Source organism: Seriola dumerili, unplaced genomic scaffold (genome assembly GCF_002260705.1).
Source record: "Seriola dumerili isolate Sdu_G_001 unplaced genomic scaffold, Sdu_1.0 BDQW01000468.1, whole genome shotgun sequence".
Taxonomy (NCBI): domain Eukaryota; kingdom Metazoa; phylum Chordata; class Actinopteri; order Carangiformes; family Carangidae; genus Seriola; species Seriola dumerili.
In genome coordinates this window covers 1,753,057-1,777,111 of record NW_019174723.1, presented here as the reverse complement: position 1 = coordinate 1,777,111, position 24,055 = coordinate 1,753,057, and the positions used below count along the sequence as shown (strand labels likewise).

General features: G+C 39.5%; 2 protein-coding genes across 3 annotated transcripts; one reads left to right on the top strand and one right to left on the bottom strand.

Moving 5' to 3' along the window:
* Positions 1-70: 70 nt before the first annotated feature.
* pou6f1 (POU class 6 homeobox 1) lies at positions 71-9,677 on the bottom strand. 2 transcript variants are annotated; one of them, XM_022763128.1, is made up of 11 exons: positions 9,283-9,677; positions 8,506-8,598; positions 7,364-7,553; positions 7,078-7,214; positions 6,183-6,408; positions 5,260-5,519; positions 5,031-5,159; positions 4,212-4,445; positions 3,977-4,112; positions 3,725-3,893; positions 71-2,475 (listed from the first exon to the last, which is right to left on the bottom strand). In XM_022763128.1, the coding sequence occupies exons 2-11, from the start codon at positions 8,557-8,559 to the stop codon at positions 2,130-2,132; spliced, it is 1,881 nt and encodes a 626-aa protein (XP_022618849.1). In that variant the 5' UTR covers positions 8,560-8,598; positions 9,283-9,677; the 3' UTR covers positions 71-2,129. The 2 variants fall into 2 exon arrangements, with proteins under 2 accessions (XP_022618849.1, XP_022618850.1); XM_022763129.1 differs by lacking the exon at positions 9,283-9,677 and adding an exon at positions 7,894-7,973 and having other exon boundaries at positions 8,506-8,592.
* A 1,646-nt stretch (positions 9,678-11,323) lies between these two features.
* Positions 11,324-17,186, top strand: dazap2 (DAZ associated protein 2). Its single transcript, XM_022763138.1, has 4 exons — positions 11,324-11,476; positions 13,284-13,402; positions 13,502-13,750; positions 13,875-17,186. The coding sequence occupies exons 1-4, from the start codon at positions 11,464-11,466 to the stop codon at positions 14,001-14,003; spliced, it is 510 nt and encodes a 169-aa protein (XP_022618859.1). The 5' UTR covers positions 11,324-11,463; the 3' UTR covers positions 14,004-17,186.
* The last annotated feature ends 6,869 nt before the right edge of the window (positions 17,187-24,055 follow it).

Here is a 24,055-nt window from a genome sequence, read left to right as displayed (position 1 = left end):
TCGTTACTATCTAACTACAGCCAATGCAAAGACAGAAAATATATCAATACATAACAATAAGGAGTGATTAATAAAGACAGGTTTTATTTGATTTATCTGACAGAAATGACAAAAAGCAACCAACTTTAGTTTTTCCCTTGTCTCACTAAGACCTGAACCCTTTGTGTGCTTTGCAGTCAAAAAAACTAATGGTTGATATCTTATTATTCTAATTTAGCTCTTCTTTTCTCTATTGACATCTTACTATAATAAACAATATTATATATATTGTCTTCCCATATTTAACATGAAGGTAAAACACATGTTAAAGCAAGACCTTTGTAATATTATTTTTTATGGTTAGACATACTGTATGTCCACTGCAATGTAGGCCTACTGTTATTCAAAAGGTAAATATGAGGTGGAAAATAAAATGCCCCATTCAACATATCATTCACAATTGTCAAATAAAATAATTTAGATATGTGAATAATAATGTATATTAGTTTATAATTAATCTGCAGTATTTTACATTTCATCTGCATAAAAAGTACATTAATCTTAATGATAGATGTTGCTTGTCAAGTTGATTATTGCAATTTTGCCAGTACTGCTACATTTTGGAAAGCAAAGCTTCTTGCTGTTCAAAAACTTTACAATGAATTAAATTCTTTTACAAACGTAACAGAAACCTTGCACCGTACATATAGCATTCGTAACCCTTTAACTTTCTCAGCTGTCACTAAAGTGCAAAGAATTCTTGAAGAATTGGCAACGATAAAGAAAACTGCCACAGTATATTTCCTAAATATAACAACTCCAGACTTCACATGCAAACACTCCTTTAACTCATTCATAATGAATTTTCAAAACACATTTAACCACAAAACCTAATTTTCTTGACTAAACAGTTAATTACTTTTTTTGAAATTCAGTTAATCAATTTGATTGATATTAGGCTTAGTAAGTGTATCTAAAAAAAATCTGGCACTAACGTTTCAGGCATCATGAGACTATTTCAAGTTGACTTCATAATGGGCCAATTAAGCTCCTATTTTGGAAATATACTTTAACTTGAAAGGAAAAAAATGTCACAGCAGCACTGTCAAGCCATTAAGGGCAAAAGTCACAACAGTGAACAGAGAAAACACAAAATACTCTCAGAGTATTATAAACACATTTAACAGAAAGCGTTAAAAGAGGACAGACTGTTGTGAATTCAAACACACATACAGTATGTGTATTTGCACGATCAGTAACTCACAAATGAAACAAACTTTATTTTTTAAAAACTGTAATATGTTGGCATCATGGGCAACAGCCTGGGCTACTGCTTTATTTTGATAAGAACCTGTTGTCCATGGAACATCAGAAATGACCCTCTCCATGTGACACTTTTATAAAATTATTTAATAAATTTATTATAAAGCCAAACAAGAGAATATGACTGCAGATTTTGTCTTGATGATTATCAATCAAATATCAAAATGATGATTGTCCCAAAATACTTGTTGCAGAGTCAGGAGTAGTTAGAGGGCAAAGTCATTTTTGGTTTTCTTTAGACAACAACTTCTGATGAAAACAAGGTTATAGGTCATTGCCCACTTATAGCCTACAGTCATATTTATTCCTGTCAGAATTTATGTTTGCAGAGCTGCTCATGCAGTACAAATATTATCTGAATATAAAGTAAATGAGGAGCTAAATATCAAATATCAGCGTACTGTCATCCACTGTGCCAAAGTGACATGAATATGATTAAACTCAATAATACTCAGTGCTCGCCCGCTTAAAGTAATTCAGAAGGTTACCCTATAAAACCATTTGTATAAAAGTTCAAACGTTTTTAAATATGACATGTTATTATCACTGTATATGAGAAGAGGACCATGCAATTTGACTTAGTACCCACCACAGAAGTAGTGTACATATATACAACTTTAAAACACAATAATTATTCGTTTTAAGTTCTCTTTCATTAGATTTCAGTCATGTATTTCAATCATTTTCTCAAAAAATTCATATTCTTTCAGCCTTTTACAGAGGTTAAATCATATTTACAACACTATCTACATCTGTGTTATTGTATTAAATGTTCAGCTTCCCAACAGGATAAAAGATCAGTAGCAAACTCTCCCAGAATGACGTCGCTACTGAACCTGGAAAACGTTGATTTTGCTTGTGTTTTTCAACGTCTGTCGCCGGTTGCAGAACCATACTCGCACAACCTCTCGGTCATAGTTTAGCTCTCTTGCAATCTCAGTAATCTCTTGACCTGTTGGCAGTGCATTCTTCTCAAAGTAGGAGTTGAGAACCTCTATTGCCTGCGGTGTGAAACTGGTACGCCGCTTGCGTTTTTTGGAAGGTTCACCACCAACAAACTCCATCAGATTCTGCTGGCCTTTCTGGTTCCAGTGCTCGGCTTCGGCCAGCCACTTCTCCAACACGGGCTTTAGCTTCTGAGCGCTCTTGGGAGTGATATCCAATTTTTCAAACCTGCAGTACAAAAGAAAGTTCAATCTGAAGTTTTTCATGAGCGTACACTATAGGCACCGTATCTCAATTTGATCCCTATGAACACAGACATAGTATACATAGATCCAGTTTGCAGGCAAGTGAATTAGATATTTTATATACCAGTCCAAGCTTTAACCAGCTTACTGACAAATATCTCATTATTTTACTTAATGTAATTACTGACCTCTATATAATAATGACTCCATTGCTGTTCATATTGAAATACCACTTTGGAGAAATCTTAAAATCTATACTCACAGACGCCTCTTTTTCTGTAAAATGTAGCCTAAGCAGTGCAAATGTTATCGATTGCATTAAAGGACTAATTTAACATTTTAGGAATATGCTTGGTGTTCTTGCTGAGATCAGGTGAGAGGATCAATATGGTTCATTAAATATGAAGCTACAGCCAGCAGGTGGTTAGTGTAGCTTAGCATAACGCCTGGAAACAGGGGAAACAGCTGGGCTGAACTCTGTATGACGGAAACAGAATCCACCTACCAGCACCTCCAAATTTCACTAATTACCACGCTATGTCTTGTTTGTTTAATCCAAGCAAATACGAGTATACGAGATTCTGACAGACAGATTTTGTTACCTTTGCACAGAGCCCGGCTGGCTGATTCCCTTCAGTCTTTACGCTAAGCTGTGCCAAACAGCTGGTGGCTGTAGCAGCATATTTAATGGGGAGACATGAGAGTGGTATCTATCTTTTAATCTAGCGCTCTGCCAAAAAGTAAATAAAGGTATTTCCCAAAATGTCAAACAATTAATTTAAAGTAATTTTTGATTTAGGGAATAAACTATATAAACCATATGTCAGAAATTGTTCAAATCTTTACTCACAGACCTCCTTATTTTTATGTAGAAAGTAGCCAAAGCAATTACAGTGCAATTAATGCAATTAAAATGTATTCACACTGATGCATTAAGGATTTCTTGCAACAGTTTTTTGCAAATATAACACAAAATGTCAGTGTTGCACTCACTCCACTAAGCATGACTGCACTAACATAATACAAGAAGATGAGTACTTTTTTTTCATGGGCGCCTTAACTACATTCATGTTGGAACAGTATAAGAATTGTAATTTGTGTGCATGCAAATGTGGACAACGTATGCACATATCAAATGCAGTGTACACACCCTGTCCTTGATGATGCTTTGTAAAGAGTTTGCTGAAGAACACTTCTCTGTGTAAGGCAACATGGACAGGGGAGTCATTTACCTGCAAATGGCAGACTGGCTGTAAGCCGGACCCTCAGTTGCAGTCAGAGCCTGCCCTACTTGTGTCTGCGTAAGCCCCAAGGACAGCCGACGGATCTTGAAATTCTTGGCAAACTCTCGAATTTCCTCCAGATTAATGCCTTCCTCGCTGCTGACTACCTGCTGGGGTTCTACAATTGTGAAGAGTCTGGTTAAAAATATCTACCTACTTAAAGCGGATCTATGTTTGGATAGGAGAAGCAGGTGTACATACTGCTGACAAGCTGGCCCACTTTTGCTATGTCTCCACAGGTGATGGGTACCGTGGAAGAGAGCGTGGTGGCGGTCTTCAGTACAGACGGCTGCGGGGCGATTACAACTGGCGACGGAGTGACACTTGTTACCGAAGCCTGGGAGGGAACAAATAAATAATAGTCTTGGATGTAACCTATTTTATAAATGCAGTAGTCCTTTCTGACTCCAAAGTCCGGACAGATTTTTGTGTGTACCTGTGTGTTAGGCTTGGTAAGTGTTGGAGGAGCAGCGGCTTTGGGCAGAACTGCAGCAGAAGTCACAACTGTGGCAGGTCCATTTCCTACAGTGGCAATGATCTGTCCCTGGGTGTTGAGAAGCAGCTGTGGGGTGACAGTCTGGACCTGGAGACCCTGGAGGGGCAGGGTGGGAGTTGCAGCCCCTCCAGCCAGAGAGGCCGGGTTCACCAACAGCGGGAGGGTTCCTATAACCTGTAAATATTGTTTGAATTTTGGAGAAATACATACAAATAATTGAAACGGAACCATCTGTGATAGTTTTCGCTCTCAGGACATTCGACAGCCTGTCATAGCAGTGTTTTTGCTTCTGGAAAATAAGAATGTCCTGTTAGCACTTTACTTGGAATAAAAATCATGTCTTTCAAGATTAAACACTGCACTACTAACTGCAATGAGCTGCAATAATGGAAAGACTGAGTAATGGAAGTGTTTGAGAGGACAAATCAGTTTTCACAGAAATTGTCTTATGCTCCACTGACTTGAAATAGCACTGCTGATTGATGTTAACTGGAGGCTGGAGCCTTTATTCCCAGAAACAGAAACACAACATTCTGATTGTTCTTGGAGAGGGTGTGATTAGCAATCAAAACACATCAGTATGAAAACTTGAAAAAACCTAAATGGCACTATGTAAGGGGAGCATGTTAGTTTGGGAATTACTTGTTCTTATAGCGTTCACATTTTTCGGACTTACTTTTTAAATAATAGAATAGAAAAGAATAGAATAGAATAGAAACTGAGCAGCAGTTGCAATAGCAGTTTTTTTATAGCACCGACCTGTCCCTGGGCATTTGTGATGATCTGGCTGGTGATGCCAGCCATGTTGGACATGGCACTGGTGATGATGGGAGTGGAGGCAAGGGAACTGAGGAACTGGGGCTGTGCACCCAATGAAGCAGCATTGATCTGTGCAAAAAATAAATCACAGAACACAGCAAAATGAAATTACATGACTCATAAGCCAGATGTTAACAGTACAGAGGTGACTACACGCTGGCATTCTTACAATAGCAGGATTGAGGGAGAGTCCTGCAGTCTGCAGTGCTGCCACAGATATGTTGGACTGAGACATGGTGGTTGAGGCCGTGGTCGCCTGGGCTGCTGCCATCTGAGCTGCAGTAGCCTGGGCATTGGTCACCTGCGTTGGCTGAGACGTCACCTGCTGCACAGCAGCCTGGACTGACTGCATGGAGGCTGCTTGAGGCTGGAACACTGTCTGTGCATTTGTCTGCAGCTGGGGCTGGACTGAGTTCAAGACTGTGGCAGCTGAAGGAAAATTCAAGTGTATGCAATCTATTAGTTGAGATAACGTTTAATGTGAGAAAACTGACTAAAACATGATGACAAGACTAAGAGTTCATAGCCACACTAGCAGCTCTGTGAGGCTCCTTACAGGCCTCCTATAACGTCAGGGGGACGTCATGGTTGACATGGTTTACCGTGGTTTACAATGTTCACTATGCTGGGTAGTGGGTTAACATGCTAGCATTTGCTAATTTCTACTAAACACAAAGTAGTGTGATGGGAATGTCAATATTTTGTAGGTATTTGATCATAAATCAAAATATTAAATGAAAAGTTATTATAACCAAAGTTATTACAAGTCATCCATTAGGTAGACATGTATGTTTCTACCAAATTCGATGACATCTCCGATAGTGGATTTCACTTAAAACCACAAATGTGAACGTGGTGTAGACAAGAGGACAGGAAGGAAGTGGTGGACTGACTGACCGACAGACGTCGCCATCCCTAGAGCCACGCCACGTTGATGTGTTACACCTCAGGAGGAAATGATGTGTGTGGGCCGTTCTATAGCGCTTTTGAAGTGAGATGTCAGCGGTGATGTAGCCAGACTTACATTTTAACACAATCTGGATAAGAGAGGCCAAATGGGCAGCACACATGCAGGGACAGTTTGTATTTTACCTTGGAGGCCAGCAAAGGGCAGCTTGAGGAGGTTTCCGGCTGAGTTAGCTGCTGCAAGCCCAGGGAGAGTAGCAACATTGGTGGTGGGGAGGGTGAGAACAGCCAGACTGCCCTGGCCACCGATGGAGCCCGCCATACTCAGGGGGATGAGTAGGGGTTGGCCCAGCGACCCTGTCTGGGCCATCATACCGGTCATCAACGTGGCCAGACTTTCCTGGGTCAGCACCTGATGTTGAGAAGTAAAAGATTTGCTTTCAATCAGCATTTGTGACTGGAGTGAGCAATGTTTTTCTCAGAGGGTTCGTATACGTCCTTTATCTGTTTTTACTATCATTCTGGTGTTTTACAGGGGTAATTTTACTAAACTAAATAGTAGCAGTAATAAAATTTTCTTTGCCTTTGGACTCAGATAATCCATCTTCCTCTGCTGCAGTACTGAATTTCTTTTGTTTTTTCACGATATTTGGTGTTTTATTTTTGTTGTTGCCGTGGTACGTATTGGTTCGAATTCACTCCAATTTTTTTCTACAGCCTCAGGCCAGGTGTTCAGGTGTTTGGGATCAAATTTGTTCCATTTTTCACATTCACAATGTACTGGAGGCAACTGCCACAGTCAGTGACTTCACTAAATCACCCACACTCGCCTGTGGGTGACAATAGTGACATTAATCCCTCTGACACATGAATATTGGACAAGAAATTATATGTGAACAGGGTGAAATGCAAATAAGGCTTTTTTTCTTTTGCCCTCATCACTTGTCATTTCACACTGAACTTTCAAGGCCAGTGTACACCAAACACCTTGTTTTAGGTCAAGAAAACTATTTACTACAATATTCTTTCTCTAATGACAAAAGATGAATATGGAAAGAGTGCTTGGTGTGTAAATTCATACCTGTGGACAGCCTTGTACAGTGATGGGCATGGTGGCCTGGGGCTGCGGCATGGACACACTGATGGGAACAGCAGGAGTCAGCGTTTGGACAGCGGGGACCGGAGCCTCTACAGACACCACCTGCTGCTCACCCAGCACTGCAGGAGCACAGCTAACGTTGGTTCTTACTGACATTTCAAGTGGTTTTCACAGCTGTCATTGGCATTTCAGTACATCTGTGTCATGTGCATATGAATAATAAAAAGTCGTCATCTATCCTTTTTCATCTAGCAAGGGCTTGATTTACCTATTCCCCCTGTGCTCTGGGGCACAGTGGGGCTGTCCTGGGTGCTGCCGCCTTCCGGTTGCTCCGCCGCCTGAGCCACTCCCTCCTCAGCTTTGCCTTCACTCTTCCCATCGTTTACTGATGACGGCAGAGACGCATCGACCTCTACCTCTAGCACTCGAATAGTCTCATGGCCAGACATCACAATGACCTGCGCAGTGATCGGGAATAAAAGCTGAGATGACTCAAACGTACAAGGATCTGCCAACTCTATTGCACTTCTTTTGTGAATTTTTTTTATCATAATAGATAAATATGGTAAAAGTCTCACTTCATCTAGTATCTGAAGGGTCACAAAAGAAAGCCTGAATTTAGTATTTATCCCCCTCATCGATTTACTGTCTAACTACATGTAGTGAATCCCCTTTTTGACTCAACCAGTGACTTATGGTATGCAATAAGGAAAGACCTAGAGGAGAGGCAGCAAGACAACCTGGGCTGGAAGACAAAGTGCAGAGAGACAATGCAGGAAGAGAGAGGAGGATGCATACCTGGTTGTCTTTGGCAGGGAATTTCAAAGTGCAGGATTTAAATGGCTGAAAAAAGACTTCTGCAGTCAGACAGTGAATGGCTAAGGAGAACAGAGAAGCCAAGCACATATTAGGACACAATGACCAAAAACAAAAAAAAAACAATACTAAAAAAAAAAAAAAAAAAAAAATGAAAATGAAAAGAGCATGAGTACAACAAAACAATGATAAGAGCATCAGCCAACAAGCAGCTCAAGCAATGCTTTCAATATCCCCTCTGTGAAGAGCATTGCTTTTGTTTGCTGACTATGTCTATGTACACAGAATGTTACTAAAGAGAGGAAAAAACACAATTAATTATTAAGCATGGCAGTTTAAAGACTGATAACTCACAAGCATAGAGCAGCAGGAATTATTAGGCGATCAAACACAAAAGTGGCTCCTGATCTCAATGAACTGCTGTGTGGAAGTTAATCATTCCGTTATGATATGATATGCTGGCACATGGAGGGTGACAGGAGCAAACAGCAGCACAGAACTTGAAGACAACATAAGTTATGAGGGTTCGGCTAAGCTCTGTGTGGCTACTGCAAGAAGAGAGGGCCTGTCACTGTTCAGACAGGTGAGTGTTACCTGCTCATTGACAGTAAGCGGGGCATCTTTGGCAGGGAGATCCTGGGAGTTCATGGCTCGCTGCACCACCACAGTCACAGTCTTCCTGGCATTCTGAGCAAAACACACACAGATCAAACAAAAAAGTCTTTAAGGTCCTTCTTAATATGTTTTGCAGCTATTTCAGGCATTAAAACTTATAAATTTTCATGTTGGTGACCCCTGTAAGCCCGTAGTATCCGCACTACAGGGGGCAAATGCTGGTTACAGACCCAGACCCACATGCAGAGGACTGTTTTTTATTCATGGCTATTTCTGTCATTGCAGGACCAGACTATTTGGAGGGGCCTATAAACAGGCCATACTGTGTTGCACTTTAGCTGCAGAAAGCGGCATGAAACACGCTGATCGTGGACATAAAGTGGTTACAAATTCATCATAGATCAAAAAAAGATTCCAGAGGACGACTTTCCTGCTGCAATGCCCCGTTAGAAATGAGGATCTGTCAAAACTTCAGCGGGTGTTGATGGGCTCCCCACCCCCATCCCGGCCAATAAAAGTCTCGCCGCGTCGGCCACTTTTGAAGACAAGCACTAACCACCAAGTACAGGCGACAGAAATCATCTCGACCCGTGCCTAGAGACCGAATATTATGTATTTCCCTCTCTTTATCATAAATATATAAATTATGCTAATTACGAACATTGCATATTAACCAAAACTCATTTCCTCTCGCCATTTCGCTGCTATGCGCGAGGAGCAGGCTCGAATAGAGTCCGGTTATTATATTCAACTTACCGCGTAAATGCAGCTTATTCGCTGTAATCCCCCGCTCTTATAAAGGTCCTTGTCACAGTTTGTTTCAGTCACACATAATTAAAAATTCATCTCAGCTCCCAGACAGGCGCTGTGACTGCACACAAAAGAGGTATTTGCATTGATAAGGAGGGTTGCAATGTTAGGATCTCCTCTCTCTTAATATTTAATGACGATGGCCTTTCTGCAACAGTTCAGATAATCAAAAATCCTCGAGGTGTCTCACAAAATCCTATTTCAGCTGTAAAGTCGGACAAAATTGCCACAAAATTGGCCTTTTGCACTACGTCATGAACATAATTTATGCAAGGAAAAAATCTTGCATTGAAAAATGTCTGCCTCGACTTGAGAGCTGCCATGGCTCTCTTAAAGGGGAAGTGCCCCAATAAAAGCTGAACAGTGAGAGCAGCTATGAATCATTGACACAGAGAAATAATAGATGAAACACCGTGCTGCTACACGAACAGTTTCTTAATACCGCTCTTTGTTTCACTGACAGTGTGTTTGAATGAGAAATTACCCGTTTACTTCGATGAACTTGTACAAAATTATGAAAACAACACAACAGGATTCCCAAAAAACAACTGCTCATATTTTATGTAGGCCTACTATGGAGATGGTATCCTTTGTTATATTTTGTTTTGATATATTGAAAGCTGAATAGAATAGCCGATTCATGGATCCCTCTGGATTGGACTTCCTTCTACCTGACTTGCCCTGACTGGCTGTTTTATAGTGTCATACCTGCTGTGATTTGTTTTGTTAACTTGGTTTAGAGAAAATATGTGGTTCTGTGGCTGTGTGTATTTATATTGAAAATAAGGGGGAAAAAAATAACCCTGATAAATATATCACACTCTGTAAAACGGAGGCTTTAAAATCACCTACTAGTTTTTGTTTTATGTCAAATAAAGAATTCTTGCTTTTTATGAATTCTAAACACTACATAATGATACTGTACTCAGTAACAGTATATATACCTGTATTGAGTGATTTATTGTGTTGTTTTTTGTTGTATTCCCTACACTTGCTTTGAGTATGATCTTGATGTATAAAACTTGTTTTTAATCCTTAACCAAATTGTGAAAGCAGAGCTTATAGGCTAATTAGACCTTGACCACTCAAACCTCCTGCAAACATATAATTATATTTTTTGTCATCTAAGTTACTCTACAAAAGGTTACTGGTGTTACTGAAAAGTTCTTTTGTCTCTTGATGTTTTACTGTTGTTTTGTCACTATAAAACAACAATGACTGAATCAATAGAATCAATACATGGATGTGTTTCGCTTATAAATGTTGGTACAACATTAATAAATACTTGTGTACATACATGATAATGAGATCCTGATCTTTTAATTATGAGCTCTCAATCTATTATTATTATTGGGAGAGTTTTATTTGTTTTTGTCGTATGTTTTTTGTTGTTTGTTTTTAAAGCTTGAATGTCAATCTAATTAAGTGTTGATGTTGTTGTATATTTCTTTTTGAACAAAGTATTTTGTAAAATGTTATATTAAACGTTAAGAGCCTTGTGTTAACAGACGTAAAATTCAAACAGGAAGTGTAATGTTGCCATGGATTCATTGAGTCATAACAACTTAAGCCCCATTTTTTAACCTTTATTTGTTCACATTTTGGAAAATTAAAAAGGCCGAAATAGCTATTAGTAGATCATTGTTGCTATGTACCATTGGGTGCACTGAGAACTATCAGTGAATTACTGTGATACCGTGGGAATCTTAAAAACCTGATGATTCTCAGGCAAGTTCTGAGGCGTACCAATTCCTGCCTCGTTAGTCTACGTTTTTTCGTAATTCAGATAGTTTTCTGATATTGTTAATTGTGACATTATAAATTAGAATTACGCAGCCAAGTCCAATTATTTTTTCTTTTGTGAATGAGACAACAGTTCACCTTCATTCTTCAGCTTCCTTTTGTTTCCTACCTGTAGGGGGCGCTCGAGCAGGTGAAACACTGCGTGCGTCGAACGAACCACAGATAGAGAACGAGTGACGACACCACTTCCACAACAACAAGAAGCTGAAAAACAAGGAAGTGGATGATCGTGAAGCAGCCGTAACCTGTTATAAGGCCGTGACTACATACGCAGAGTCTCCCTTTTAATCTGATATTCCTCAGCCTCCGGAACAGTCCACAACAATGAACAACAAAGGTATTTCTCCAGACCGTATTTAGGAGATTAGTCAACTGTTCGTTATAGGACGCTGATGTTATAACTAGAGATGAAGAGCTGTCGTTATGGCCATCTGAAGGAGAGGACTTCACGTTTAGCTACGTACATGACAATAAACCGACGCTTTCTGGTTAACACGGAGCACAGTCATGTTCAACTTAGGCATCTAGTTTATCATCTAATACTAAAGATGTTAGTAATGAACATCTGGATTTACTGTCACCTTATATTCTCGGACCATTATTGGCCAAGTCACATATTTTCAGTCAGCTAGCATCACTAAAAACAGGCGAATTTTAAAGGCAAAGATGACACCGTTTCCTCTTGTTTTGTAAGACCCACGCATGGGAATTTAAATCTGTACCGTGTATTTTACTGATACTTTGCTCATGTGTGTATAAATTAGTTAATTTGTATATTTTATATTATTTGTGTTATATAAAACTTACAGTTTTATACGATAAGACAAATTAATCTACAACTATTTTGTTCATCGTTTTATCATTTCACGTCTTTTATAAAGCTAAAATGTAAAAACAAATTCTCAGAATCCAGCAAATTTTTGTCTAAATCCTATATTGTTTCCTTGATAAAAGTTCAAGTTCAAATTAGTAATACCAACCATAAAAACTACAGCTGAAATTAATTATTTATTCAGGAGCAGGGAGTAATTAAAAAAAACATAAAAGCATCTAGACTAACGTGTAAACCAGCTAAATATAACTAAAACGATTAGTTGATTTATTGATTGGTCGATTTATTGATTGGTCAAATTAATCAGAAACTAATTTGGTAATTGATTGGTAGGTTTATTGGTCAAATTAATTAGCAACTAATTTGATCTTTTTTTAACACAAATGGCATAAATTCTCCTCTCAAATGTGAATAATTTGTTTTCTTTGTCTTCCCATCAGACAAAAAAGATTTCAAGGCATCAAAGAATTGCTCAAGGAAATAATCAGTAAATGAATTGATAATTTAAAAAATCACATGTCAGTACTTAGTAACCTCCCTCTTGGCAGATATCACTGTTTGCAAATACTTCTTGTAGCCAGCCACATAATCATAGTCAGGTATTTTGTTGCAGCCAGGCAGGTTTGTAGATTTAGGGCAACTTAGTTATTTTTTATTTCTGATTAATTTACTGATTATTTTTACTGATTATCGAGTGTTATCAATGAGCAGAAATACCCATCACAAGTTCCCAGAGCCTGAGGTGGAACCTTATGGTCTTGTTTTGTTTGATGAAAGAACAAAGAAAACCAGAAATAATTCACATTCGAGAAGCTGCAAACAGAGAACCTTTGCATAAAAATTGTTTAAACAATGAATCAAATATCAAAATACTTTCACATTTATTTTCCATAAAAAAAAAAACAGCAATTAATTTCAGCTGTAGTATTTATCATTGGAATAAGTAATTTGCTCTTTTTGGTGCAGTTTTGTCAAGTAAACAAGACAGGATTTATAGGCAGAAAATTTCTCGGGCGTCTTTTATCCTTTGTGGATAAAATAAATTTTACTAATAGGCGATCTCCGGCTGTGAGTGACTGGAATTGACACTAACTTTGTATGTGCTAAATTCATCTACTGTCCATATTTAAATATTAAGATATACTCTAGTACTGCTGAAAATGTGATATTCTTTGGTGTATTCTGACAGTGAACATGATGTTGTGTAACTGCTGAAATCCCAATCACTTCACTCAGTCTGAGATTTCTATGTCAATCACTGTTAAGACTATAGAGACAAATATTTGCTTTAAAGTAAAATGTTGTTTTGCAGGTTCATATCCACAGCAGGCTGTGTACCCTCAGCAGAGCACTGCACCTGTATACCCTCCTGCTATGCAAATGTCTCCTCAGGCACCTCCTTACACAGACACACCACCTGCATATTCTGAGGTAATTATTGCATTTCTAAGTCATACAATAATACAGTTACTACTCACAGTGACCCTTCTAAACGGTTTTAAACCTGTCTGTCCTCCTCTGTGTCTGCAGATATACCAGCCCAGATATGTGCTTCCACCTCAGGTGCCTGGTCAGATGCCTCAGATGTCCTCTCCCTACCCTGGTGCTCAGGTGTTTATGCCCATGCAGCCACACATGGCTGTTGGGCCAGTGGGTCAGAATGTCCCCATGGCTTACTATCCCATGGGAGCCGTGTACCCGCCTGGATCAACAGTGATGGTGGATGGTGGCTTTGATACTGGTGCTCGCTTCACAGCAGGCAGCAGCGTTTCCATCCCAGTGAGTGTCCATCTAGTTCAATGATTTAAAGGAGCCATATTGATCACAGTTAGGTTGTTGTTGAGATGCAGTGTCAGATTATCTTATGTCTGTGCATGTTTGTGCTTGTTTCTCCCCTCCTCAGCCCCCACCTCCTGGACATCCCCCCAATGCAGCTCAGCTGGCTGCCATGCAGGGTGCCAATGTTGTAATGTCACAGCGCAAGAGCAACTTCTTCCTGGGTGGATCCAGTGGAGGTTATACCATCTGGTAACAGCAACTTCTCAACTCCTCCATCATGCCTAAACCGTGTCCCCGTCCCAAATGATGCCCCAGTTCTACCCCCATCCCATATGCCACCCTCTTCAGGCTGCTTGGCCATGCCACAATACTGATATCACCTAACGGAATGTAATATTTTAGAGCCCTTGTGAAAGGTACAGTACTCCACTTGTGACCTAGAGATCAAATGATAAATGCCACTGCCTGGAGAGGACAAATGCAAAATTTTTAATGTTGTAGAATTCATGCCATAATTCTTCATTGGGTCTAACCTCTTTGGTCATCCCAGATTGGACCTCTTTCAGGCATTTGTTGAAGAGACCTGGTCTCCTTTGATCAAATGGATCACAAATTACATTGAGATGTTCTTGTATACCTGTAAAGCTACGTAAATGAAATGTTGAAATATCAGACCCGCATTATTTAGTTTAGCTGCTTTATGGTGAAAGTGAAACGCAGTTACAAAGTTGCAGTTAACCGCAAAAAAAAAAGAAGAAATCTCCACTTGTCTTTTTTGAAAACTTTTAGTGTAGTAAAATTAATAGATGTGTAATAGTTCCATGTAAATACCAGTATGATGATGATGATCAAGAGAAATAACATCTCAACTATACAAAAAAAAAAAAACCTGCATCTTGGATGCTTTTAGTTAGAATTGTCTTGTCTTTTGCACAGTATCCAAAATACCATGGCATATCTGTTGCACAGTAAACTTCCTATCTGACAGATTGTTACATTGAAATCACTTGTAAATTAAAAAAAATTTGAATTAAAGCAAATAATTGAAGAAAAGATTCCATGCAATATCCAAAGTGAATTACTGTACCTTGTTGGGCAACTTGTAGATGAACATAGTCAAGTGCCAAAGAGCACTGGGGATAGCCCTAATTTAAAGAAAATTAACTTCAGTAAACTTAAAGGAAAGAAATTTAAAGTAAATCCAAATAGTAAGTTGAATGGGAAGGGGTGGTTGGTGTAACATTTTAGCTTTTTTTTGTCTCCTGTTTCTATTTCACAGTCGGATACCCAGAGTTTATACACTAAATGTTTATTGTACAGGTTTCAAGAATTACCCTCCATTTGTTTGTCTTTCACAAAGTATAATTTGGTATCATCAAATAAAAATTTTTCACCATAGAGGAATGTCACCTTTGTGATAGCATTAGTCAACATTTTCTAAGGTTGAGGAGACTTAAATATTTCAGTGTTTCGTTTCTTCCTTCACTACTTTTCCACATTCAAGTGATTTACATGAGTAGTTAGGCTAATAAATTTGTTAGTATAACCAATGAGCTGGTTGTACCAAAGATTTGGTCTACAATGCACTTATGTTTGGTTGTGACTGTAAATTTTTAAGGTCACAATTTAAAAGCAAACATATCATCGAATTAGCAGTTATGAGATTGTCGGCACCTAGAGCCGTCAGTCTGACACGACTGCAATTGTTGTGTTAACGTCACTTTATGTGGGTCACTTGCATCCTTTAAGTTGTTGCATACTTTTGCACCTTTTTGCTATGTACAAATTTGATTAAATACTTTTTATCTGAGATGCACTGCTAAGCAAATCTGAGAAGTTGCAGACAAGGGGCTACTCTCTTTTTTTAAAATTCTGGTTTCATGTCTTTTTAAAAGGAAAGCTGTGAGATTTTTGAACATTTATAGATTTAAAAAAAAAAAAAAAGCTTCTTTTTCATCAAGTCTATTCCATTTTAAAGTAATGTCAAAATGTGTCGTGTTGTTCAGTAGATTGAAAGTGTATGCAAACTTTTATGCAGTGAGGCTATTATCTCTGTCAGCATAATTGTTAATTTCCAAGACATTTTTGTGCTGCTAATTAAACCTCTTTAGAATATTTACATCATACATTATCATGCAAACTTAAATAAAGTATCTGAAACTAGGTAAGTCTGTGTGGATACCATCGACTGATATTTGTAGATATTCTTCATTTTGGTGTCTGGTAGCGTCAATGTGTCACTGGGTATCCGACATACCGTATCAAGTTTTAACAGCTGTGGCCTCCAGGAAACAAATGCTGTTGCCGTCAACCACCATTCAGTGATTTCTCAGTGTTATTTCAGTCAGAAAGACCAGCTGTCTGAAAGCCAACTTCTTTCATCTGATGACCCTCATCTGATGAACGTCCTCTGTGCAGCTCACACACAGAGCTGCTTTAGCATACGTGACTGACGCGTCGCTCAAGTGTTTTTAAAATGGCTCAGTGTGCATTTTGCTGGGTAAGAGGCCACAGCTATCAAAACTTCAAACAAAAAAAAAAATATGATTCCAACAAATGTTTCCTCTTTTTTTTTTTCCATCTCTGCTCTGATTGTTTGTTAAGCAGCATAATGGTGGCTTTGTCCCAGCAATATGAAGTACTGTAAACTACAGCTGACCAGTAGATGCTATGCCAACCACAGCCAGCAAATGGATCACTCTTTGGTGAAGGATTATGGACATTTATAGTTCAGGGATTCTCTTGACAATATTTTGTAAAATAGATGTATGTACTAAAGTGATGTGACGGACTTTGGTACACATTCTATCTTTTAAGATTACTAAAGGAGATGAGTGTCACTACAGTTTGCTGAGACATGTCAAAGATGGAATACTTTGAAAAAAAGAACTTAGGTGCACTTAACTTTTTTATACTAAACTTAAAATTTAAAATGTAAGTTTAGAATAAAGGTTATTTTGGAAATTTGAAACGTTGCATGTTTTGTCATTTAATTTTATTCGCATGAACAATGTATTAGAACGGGGCAGGTATTGATTTTAAGATTGTGATACGAGACTAGATAACATGGGGTTTAGGTTATTGTATCGTTGTGGCCAGACTGCATCACAGGTAATTTATAGTTTTTCAACTTATTTGATTGAGCAGGTCCTTCTGTTTGCTGGCCTTCATTCCAACAAATCCTCATCAGCCACTTAAGTTTGATGTACTTACAGTACGGGACAACAAAGTCATTTTGACATAAAAAAAAAAGGTACCGCGTGAAAAATATGATTCTGTATTTTTGGTAAAATCACCTCCTTTACACTAAGTTGCCAGTTTATTGCCTCCATTTAGCCATATCTGTTGCTGTTCACTCCAGCCCACAGTAAATCACATCTCCCTGAAGTTTATCATATTCAGTTGTTGTTGACGCCGATATAAAGGTTTTGATTCATGTCTGTGGTAATTCTTTGCAGCTGAGGTTTGTTGTCTTGTTTTGAAATGCATTAACTGAAAGGTGTTTCTAATATTTTAAATCAACTGTCAAACATAGGTCATCACAGACTGAACATTCATTCACCTCTCAGGGTCGCCGCTGCAGCCAATCCCAGCTGACATTGGGCGAGGGCGGGGTATCACAGTGCTGACATGTAGAGACAAACCACCACTCACATTCACACCAAGGGGCAGTTTAGTGTTACCAATTGATCTAAACCTGCATGTCTTTGGCTTGTGGGAGGAATCCATGAGAACACAGACCGGCAACAGCTGGCCGTCAGATTCGAACCCAGAACCTTTTTGCTGTGAGGTGAAGTGCTAATCACTGCACCACCGTGCCAGACTGAACAGAAGTGTCATAATGGTGGGATTATAGTGGATGAAAGATCTAGGTCTAACTCATTGTGATGTGTCTAAGACAGGGGTTTTCAAAGTCTGAGACTGTGGACCAACCCTCAGAAAATTTGGAGAAAGGCACCCCCTCACCCCACCCAGGTTTACTTGCTTTCTTTCGCTCAATTCCTGGATGCCTATGGGATCATGGTGATGTCATTGGATCCCATAGACATCCAACAATTGAGCCAAGATAGCCTAATGCTGCTGTTTGACATAACTGGAGACTAAACCCAAATACATAGAAAGAGTTGTCCAAAACTACTGTATCTGTGAACCATCTCTTTAACCAAATCACACACATTTAGGCCAATTTACATGATCTCCCTTTTGATAACTAATTTAATACCTTGTAATATATTTTCCCTTCCATTCGCTGGGTCTCCCCTGAAGCTTTGGAGCCCCCCTGGTGAGGCCTTTAAAAACCTCTGGTCTAAAATATTTGAATTCTTTGCGCATTGATCATCGATTCAAAGTCAGGGCAGCAAAGCTGATGATTATGACATTGCCTACTTCAAAATGGAAATACTATGCAAACACTATAATCCAAAGTCCAAAAACAAGCTTTATTGCCTTCCATATTCATCTCAAATAGGGAAGCCACCAGTAACAATGTCTGTAAATACAAAAAAAAAAAGCCAGGTAGAACAACGTCAAATGCAACAAATAAAATTTGATGTCCTGTACTCAAAAAGGGGACATCATTTTTTAAACTAGCTTATTAAAGAACTGCATAGAAAAATGATTATCTTAAAAGCAAATCGATATAAAAGTAACTGCCCTCAAAAGCACCAGAACATGTCTAGTACAAGGTTTGTGTGGAAAAACACAGCATGTCTGAGTGAAACAACATATTGCAGATACTAAAGAGAAAAACGGAAACACAGCTGATGAATGGTGGAACTTAGAAGCTAACCTTACATTTTAAAAGAGCTGCTGAGTATTTACTGATCATGTAACTGTGACTGTAGACGCCTTAAAATCCCACCACCTGTTTCACGCCCAGCTCTGCTAATCTGCACACACCTGTTGTCTGTCACCTGCTCCACATCCATCAACATTCAGTCTTACAGTAATAACTTCATCTTTGGTTTTACTTTGTGCACATGTGCGTTTGTTTTAGAGCAAAAACTTAAACAAGGCATTCCTCTGACCGGTGTGCAGCAAGTAGCGGCCTTCCCTCAAAACACAGATAGAGGGAAAAAAAAACAAAACAGTCCCATTTCTTCTCAGGCCTCTGCAGACTCCTTTTTTTCTTTTTTTTTTTTCCTTAAGCCCCACTCACAACCTGCAAGTCATGCACTACGTTCAGATGAAGTATTCCTTCTTTTCACTCGCTGCCTGGTTACTGTACTCCTCGTCGGGGTCCTCTCCTGGAGCCAGCTCCCCTGTCGTCCTGTAGTCCCCTTTATTGTGGCAGAGATACCGGTAAAGCAGGAAGCCCAGGACAGCTACTGTCACCAGGATGAGAACGATAACCACTGGGGGGGAAAAAAAAAAAAAAATGCTGTTGTAAGACTTCACAATGTCACAGATAAAATTCAGGATGAACTACGGACAGTTACCTGCAATTACCGCCGAGTCTGAACTCGTGGGGACTGCTGTCGTTACCACTGAGAAAACAAAACAAGTAGATTAGTTTTTAAACCACTGGTGGCAGGTAACAGACAAAGTGGAAAACTCATGACAATGTTTTCTACTGAGAGGAAATAAACTGTCATGAAACTGAAATGTCATGTCTCACAACATAAAAACAAAAGAGGTTAGGAGTTACCCTGAATCATGGTGGTGTCTGCTTGTGTGGGATGTGATGTCAAAGGCTCCATATTTGAAGCTGAAAAAAAAAAAAAAAAAAAACCACAAGCAATATAGAGTATGTGTTGATAAAACAGCACAAACTATCAAGATTATATCAGAATACTGGTTAGCTACAGCATTCAAAGCCAAGTGAGTACATTCACGAAGGATCTTAAAAACACAGTGTACTTACTCTGCCTCACAGTTGCAGCTGTAGAGTCTGTTGTTAAAGGCACCATATCTGAACCTGGAAGATCAAAAAGCATGTTAAAAATGTCACAGGGCTCTTATCTACAGCCCACAGTGTGTGTTTGTGTTTGTTTGTGTGTGTGTGTGTGTGTGCCGCTAGAAGAGAATGGTATAACTGCATAGCTGCTGGGGTGGAGGGGAGATATTAAGTGTTGTGACACAGTAATCTGATTATTAAGGGCTGAAACTGAAACAAAGCTGTCAACCTCCGATTTATTTCCGAATCCTCTGTGATGCAATGACTTAATCAGAGAACACACCAGTGGCAGAGGAAGTGCTGAGATCTTTTAATTTGAGTAAAAGTAACAACATCACGCTATAAAAACTAGTCTTCATGTTAAAATGTGACTAAAGCAGAAGTACACAAGTATTATCCGCAACAGACCTGCAAAACAACATTAATTAGTCGACTGCTGACAGAAAAAGAATCTGCAATTAAGTAAAAAAAAAAGCCAAACATCAAAGCCCTCAAATGTAATAATTTGCAGCTTTTCTTGGTTTTACACGACTGTTGTTTTTGACTGTTGGTTGAATTAAACAAGACATCGCCACATTTTTCACTGTTTGCTGATGTTTTCCAGACCAAATGATTAATTGGGCTTCAACTAATGATTATTTTCATTATTGATTAATCTGCTGAAGTACAACTACCTCAAAATTTGACTTAAGTGCTCTGGTAAATGTATGTATTACTTTGCTGGAAAACAACCAAAATCTAGCTTCAGAAATCTTTAGAGCCAGATTTACCTCCTGGGAGGTCTGGGGGAAAAAAATCTGTTGTTGGGTCCCTGTTGACCCAGACAGCTACCCTGCTCTGTCCTAGTGACTACCATATTTCCTGTGCACTTCCTCACTCCCCAAAATACAACAAGCAGTCTTCACCCCCCCACCCCCTCGCCCATCCCTGTGCCTAGTCCTGTGTGGACCAGCTGTGTGGGATGTTCCAGTTCATCTTCAACCAGAGCCTGAAAATGGTGAGAGTGTCATTCTTGTGCAAGACTTCCTGCGTGCTACCAGTACTAAAGAAATCACACCTGAAGGAACTACACAGCTACAGGCGGGTGACACTGACTTCTCACCTGATGAAGGCCAGGTCCTGACCTACCTCCGCCCTCCGGTGCACCTATTCTTAGACCTGCTGCAGTTCGCACATCAGTGAGGCATCGGTGTAGCCAATGCCAACATCCACCTTCTTTACAGATCCTTCTCCATGTGAAAGACCCTGGATCTACTGTGAGAATCATATTGTTCGACTTCGCCGGTGCATTCAACACCATACTAACCTTACTACTGAGGGAGAAGATGCATTGTGTGGTGGTAGATCGCTGCCTCACCATTTGGATGAGACAAACAGACCACAGTATGAAGGGGTTTAAGGACTGTGCGTCTGACTAGGGACAGTCCTGGCCTCCTTCCTGTTTATCCTCTACACCGGACTTTATACATCACTCATCAAACTGTCATCTGCAGAAGTTCTCAGATTACTCCGCTAATGTTGGCTACATCACTGATGGAGCTGATGAGCAGTATAGGAGACTAACCCAGGACTTTGTGGGCTGGTGTCACTGGAACTGCCTCCAAATAAACAATGGAAAAACCAAAGAGCTGGTGATAGATGCCCCTGGGGCCAAACACCACCCACCCACCCACGTGTGAATTTCAGAGTGTAGACTTTGGACGGACAATGCTAATACACTATGCAAGAAAGGCCAGAGGAGACTTCATCCGCTGAGGAGACTTCATCCGCTGAGGAGACTCAGACCTCGGAGTGTTCTCTTGGGGCAGCAGTATCTCGACAGCAGACAGGAAGAGACTGAATAAACTGGTCAAGAGGGCAGGACGGAGTCCTGGGATGCCCCCCGGATACAGTGGAGGTGGTGGGACAGAGAAAATGTTGGCCAAGCTTTCATCCTGAGGGGAGAAAGTCTCCCACCCCCTGCATGAGACTCTGACAGCACCGAGCGGCGCCTTCAGCGGTCGGCAGCTCCACCCACGGTGTTCAAAGGAGCGATACTGCAGGTCTTTACTTCCTGCTGCTGTCAGACTGTAAACGAGCACTGCTCACAACAACCCACTGGGTACTGCACAAACACCAATGGACAGTAATATGTGCAATATTTCTTTGTAACACCAACTTTTTCTCTCACCGATGCTCGATGTATGTACAAGACTACACTTCATGTGAACAATGTGCAATAGTACACCTCATGTAAATACACTGACAATGTATTTTTTTCTCTCTTAACTAAGCTTAATGCCATCTATTTGATCTTATCTCATCTTATCTTATCTAACACTCCTGTGCTGGAATACCAATACTGGGCCCACGGTTTTATGTTTGTCAATTACTGTTAAGTAATTAGAATTTTTTTAAAAACTGCAGTATTTAGAAATATATGCACATGCGCACAATACAAACTATAATAATAAAGGTCTTAAAACAATAAATAATCATCTTTGCAAATATTCTCCTTTAATTCATAAACAGGACAACCAGTTGATGAATGAGCCTGGGCCTTTGGGAGCTTTTGGGTGCAGTCATACAAATAAATCAGCGCTGTTATTATTGATCAAATGTGCACTTACTGTTCATGGTTGCTTTTTAACTCACTGCCGACCTGTAAGAAAAACACAAAAATTGTTAAAACTAACAAATAAAGACAACAATATCTCCCTGCATTTCAACAATAACGTTTCAGAGTTACTCGATTAATTGACTGGTCTACTGTCAAAAAATTAATCAAGAACTATTTTGATGATTGGTTAATCATTTTAGTCACTTTAGAAGCAAAAATTCCAAACATTCACAGATTATAGCTTCCTATGATTTGACAATTTAATGCACTTGCATGTCATATGTGACAGTAAACAGTAAACAGTAAACATTTTTGGGTTTTGGACTTTTTGTCGAATAAAACAAGCGAATGAAATAGATTACCTTGGGCTGTGGGAAATTTTAACAGACATTTTTTGGACAAAAAAATGTATGATTTATCGAGAAAATAATTGTTAGATGATGAGCAAAGAATAGTAGGAAGTTTTATCTACAGTGAAAATAGGTGCAGCCCTGACGTTTTCCAACCATGTCACAATAACCTAAATGTTTTTATTTGAACATGGAAAACAGCTGGTTAACACATTTCCTCCATTGTTACCGACATATTTAATTTTTCAGCTGCTCCTTTGTCTTCTTAGTAAACAGGTCACTCTGACCTTTTTAAGAAACACAAACTCTTTCACCCGCATGTTCTCATAAACTTAGCTTGTCTGAGAAAGCGACCCCGGGAAAATTACGACATGTGAGCTAAAAACTCTTCCATGATTCTCAAACACTGAACAAACAATCAGACATTGTTCATCACAGCTGTGCTGTGAGCTTACCTGGGCGCAGCGGGGCGTCTCACTAACCTAGATAATAAAACTTTTCCCCAAGCTAACTTCTAAGGTGGAGAAAACTAACGCACACTGCTAACTGAAGTTTGAAATTTAAACTCCCTGTGACTCCGCTCAGGCGTCCAAAATTGCGTCTGTGAAACACAGTAAGTAGTTCTACTTCTTCCCCCAGCACTCGTGAGTCATGCAGGACACGCTCTCGATTTCCGACCCCTCCCTTTCCTCCCCCTTCTCCGTCAAAGATCGTCTATGAGCAAGATATCACTGCTGAGTTTAAATGTGGAACAGACAGAGCTGCAGCTGCTTGTTTCCATGGACTGATCAATCTCTTAAAGGGCCCCTGGGCAAAAAAAATGCCCCCACTGACTCCCTCACTAGTATTGGCCAAAAATGAATAAGCTAATCTTTTCTATTGGTATATTTTCTAGATCAATACAGGCCAATAAGTAGCCATACATTCACACTGTAAAGTCAGACAAAAGCTATCACCTTCTCAGTGTTTGTATGTTATCAAACTAACTGCAGGCCATATAATTGAAGGCATTAAAACCTTAAACTGCCACCTTAGTTGATATTGTACTTTGTGGTGCAAATAAATTAACTAAATAAATTACCTAAACAGGTGAAGATGGATGAAGCTGTGGTTTTTTGGGACCCCTCAGGATCTGGGGACCCCTGGGCTGTTGCATTTGATCTTGATAAGATGTACTCCTCGAGTTGAATAAATTGATCTTTGTGTGTAAAATCAGTGGGGTGTCTTTTCAAAGAAGTCAAAAAACATTAGCCATATTGAGCTGGACATCTTCATCGTTCCTTCAGAATGAGCCCCAGTGCTGACTCCCTGCTGACTGCCCTCACTGAGTCCCCATAAAAACATGCATAGATTTTATTATTGCTCAGTCACAATACAAAGTCTCTTTCCTGTCTGTTTTTGTAAATAACATAAAACTATTTTCCAGTCCACCCATAGTCTGCACTCCTACACAAATATGT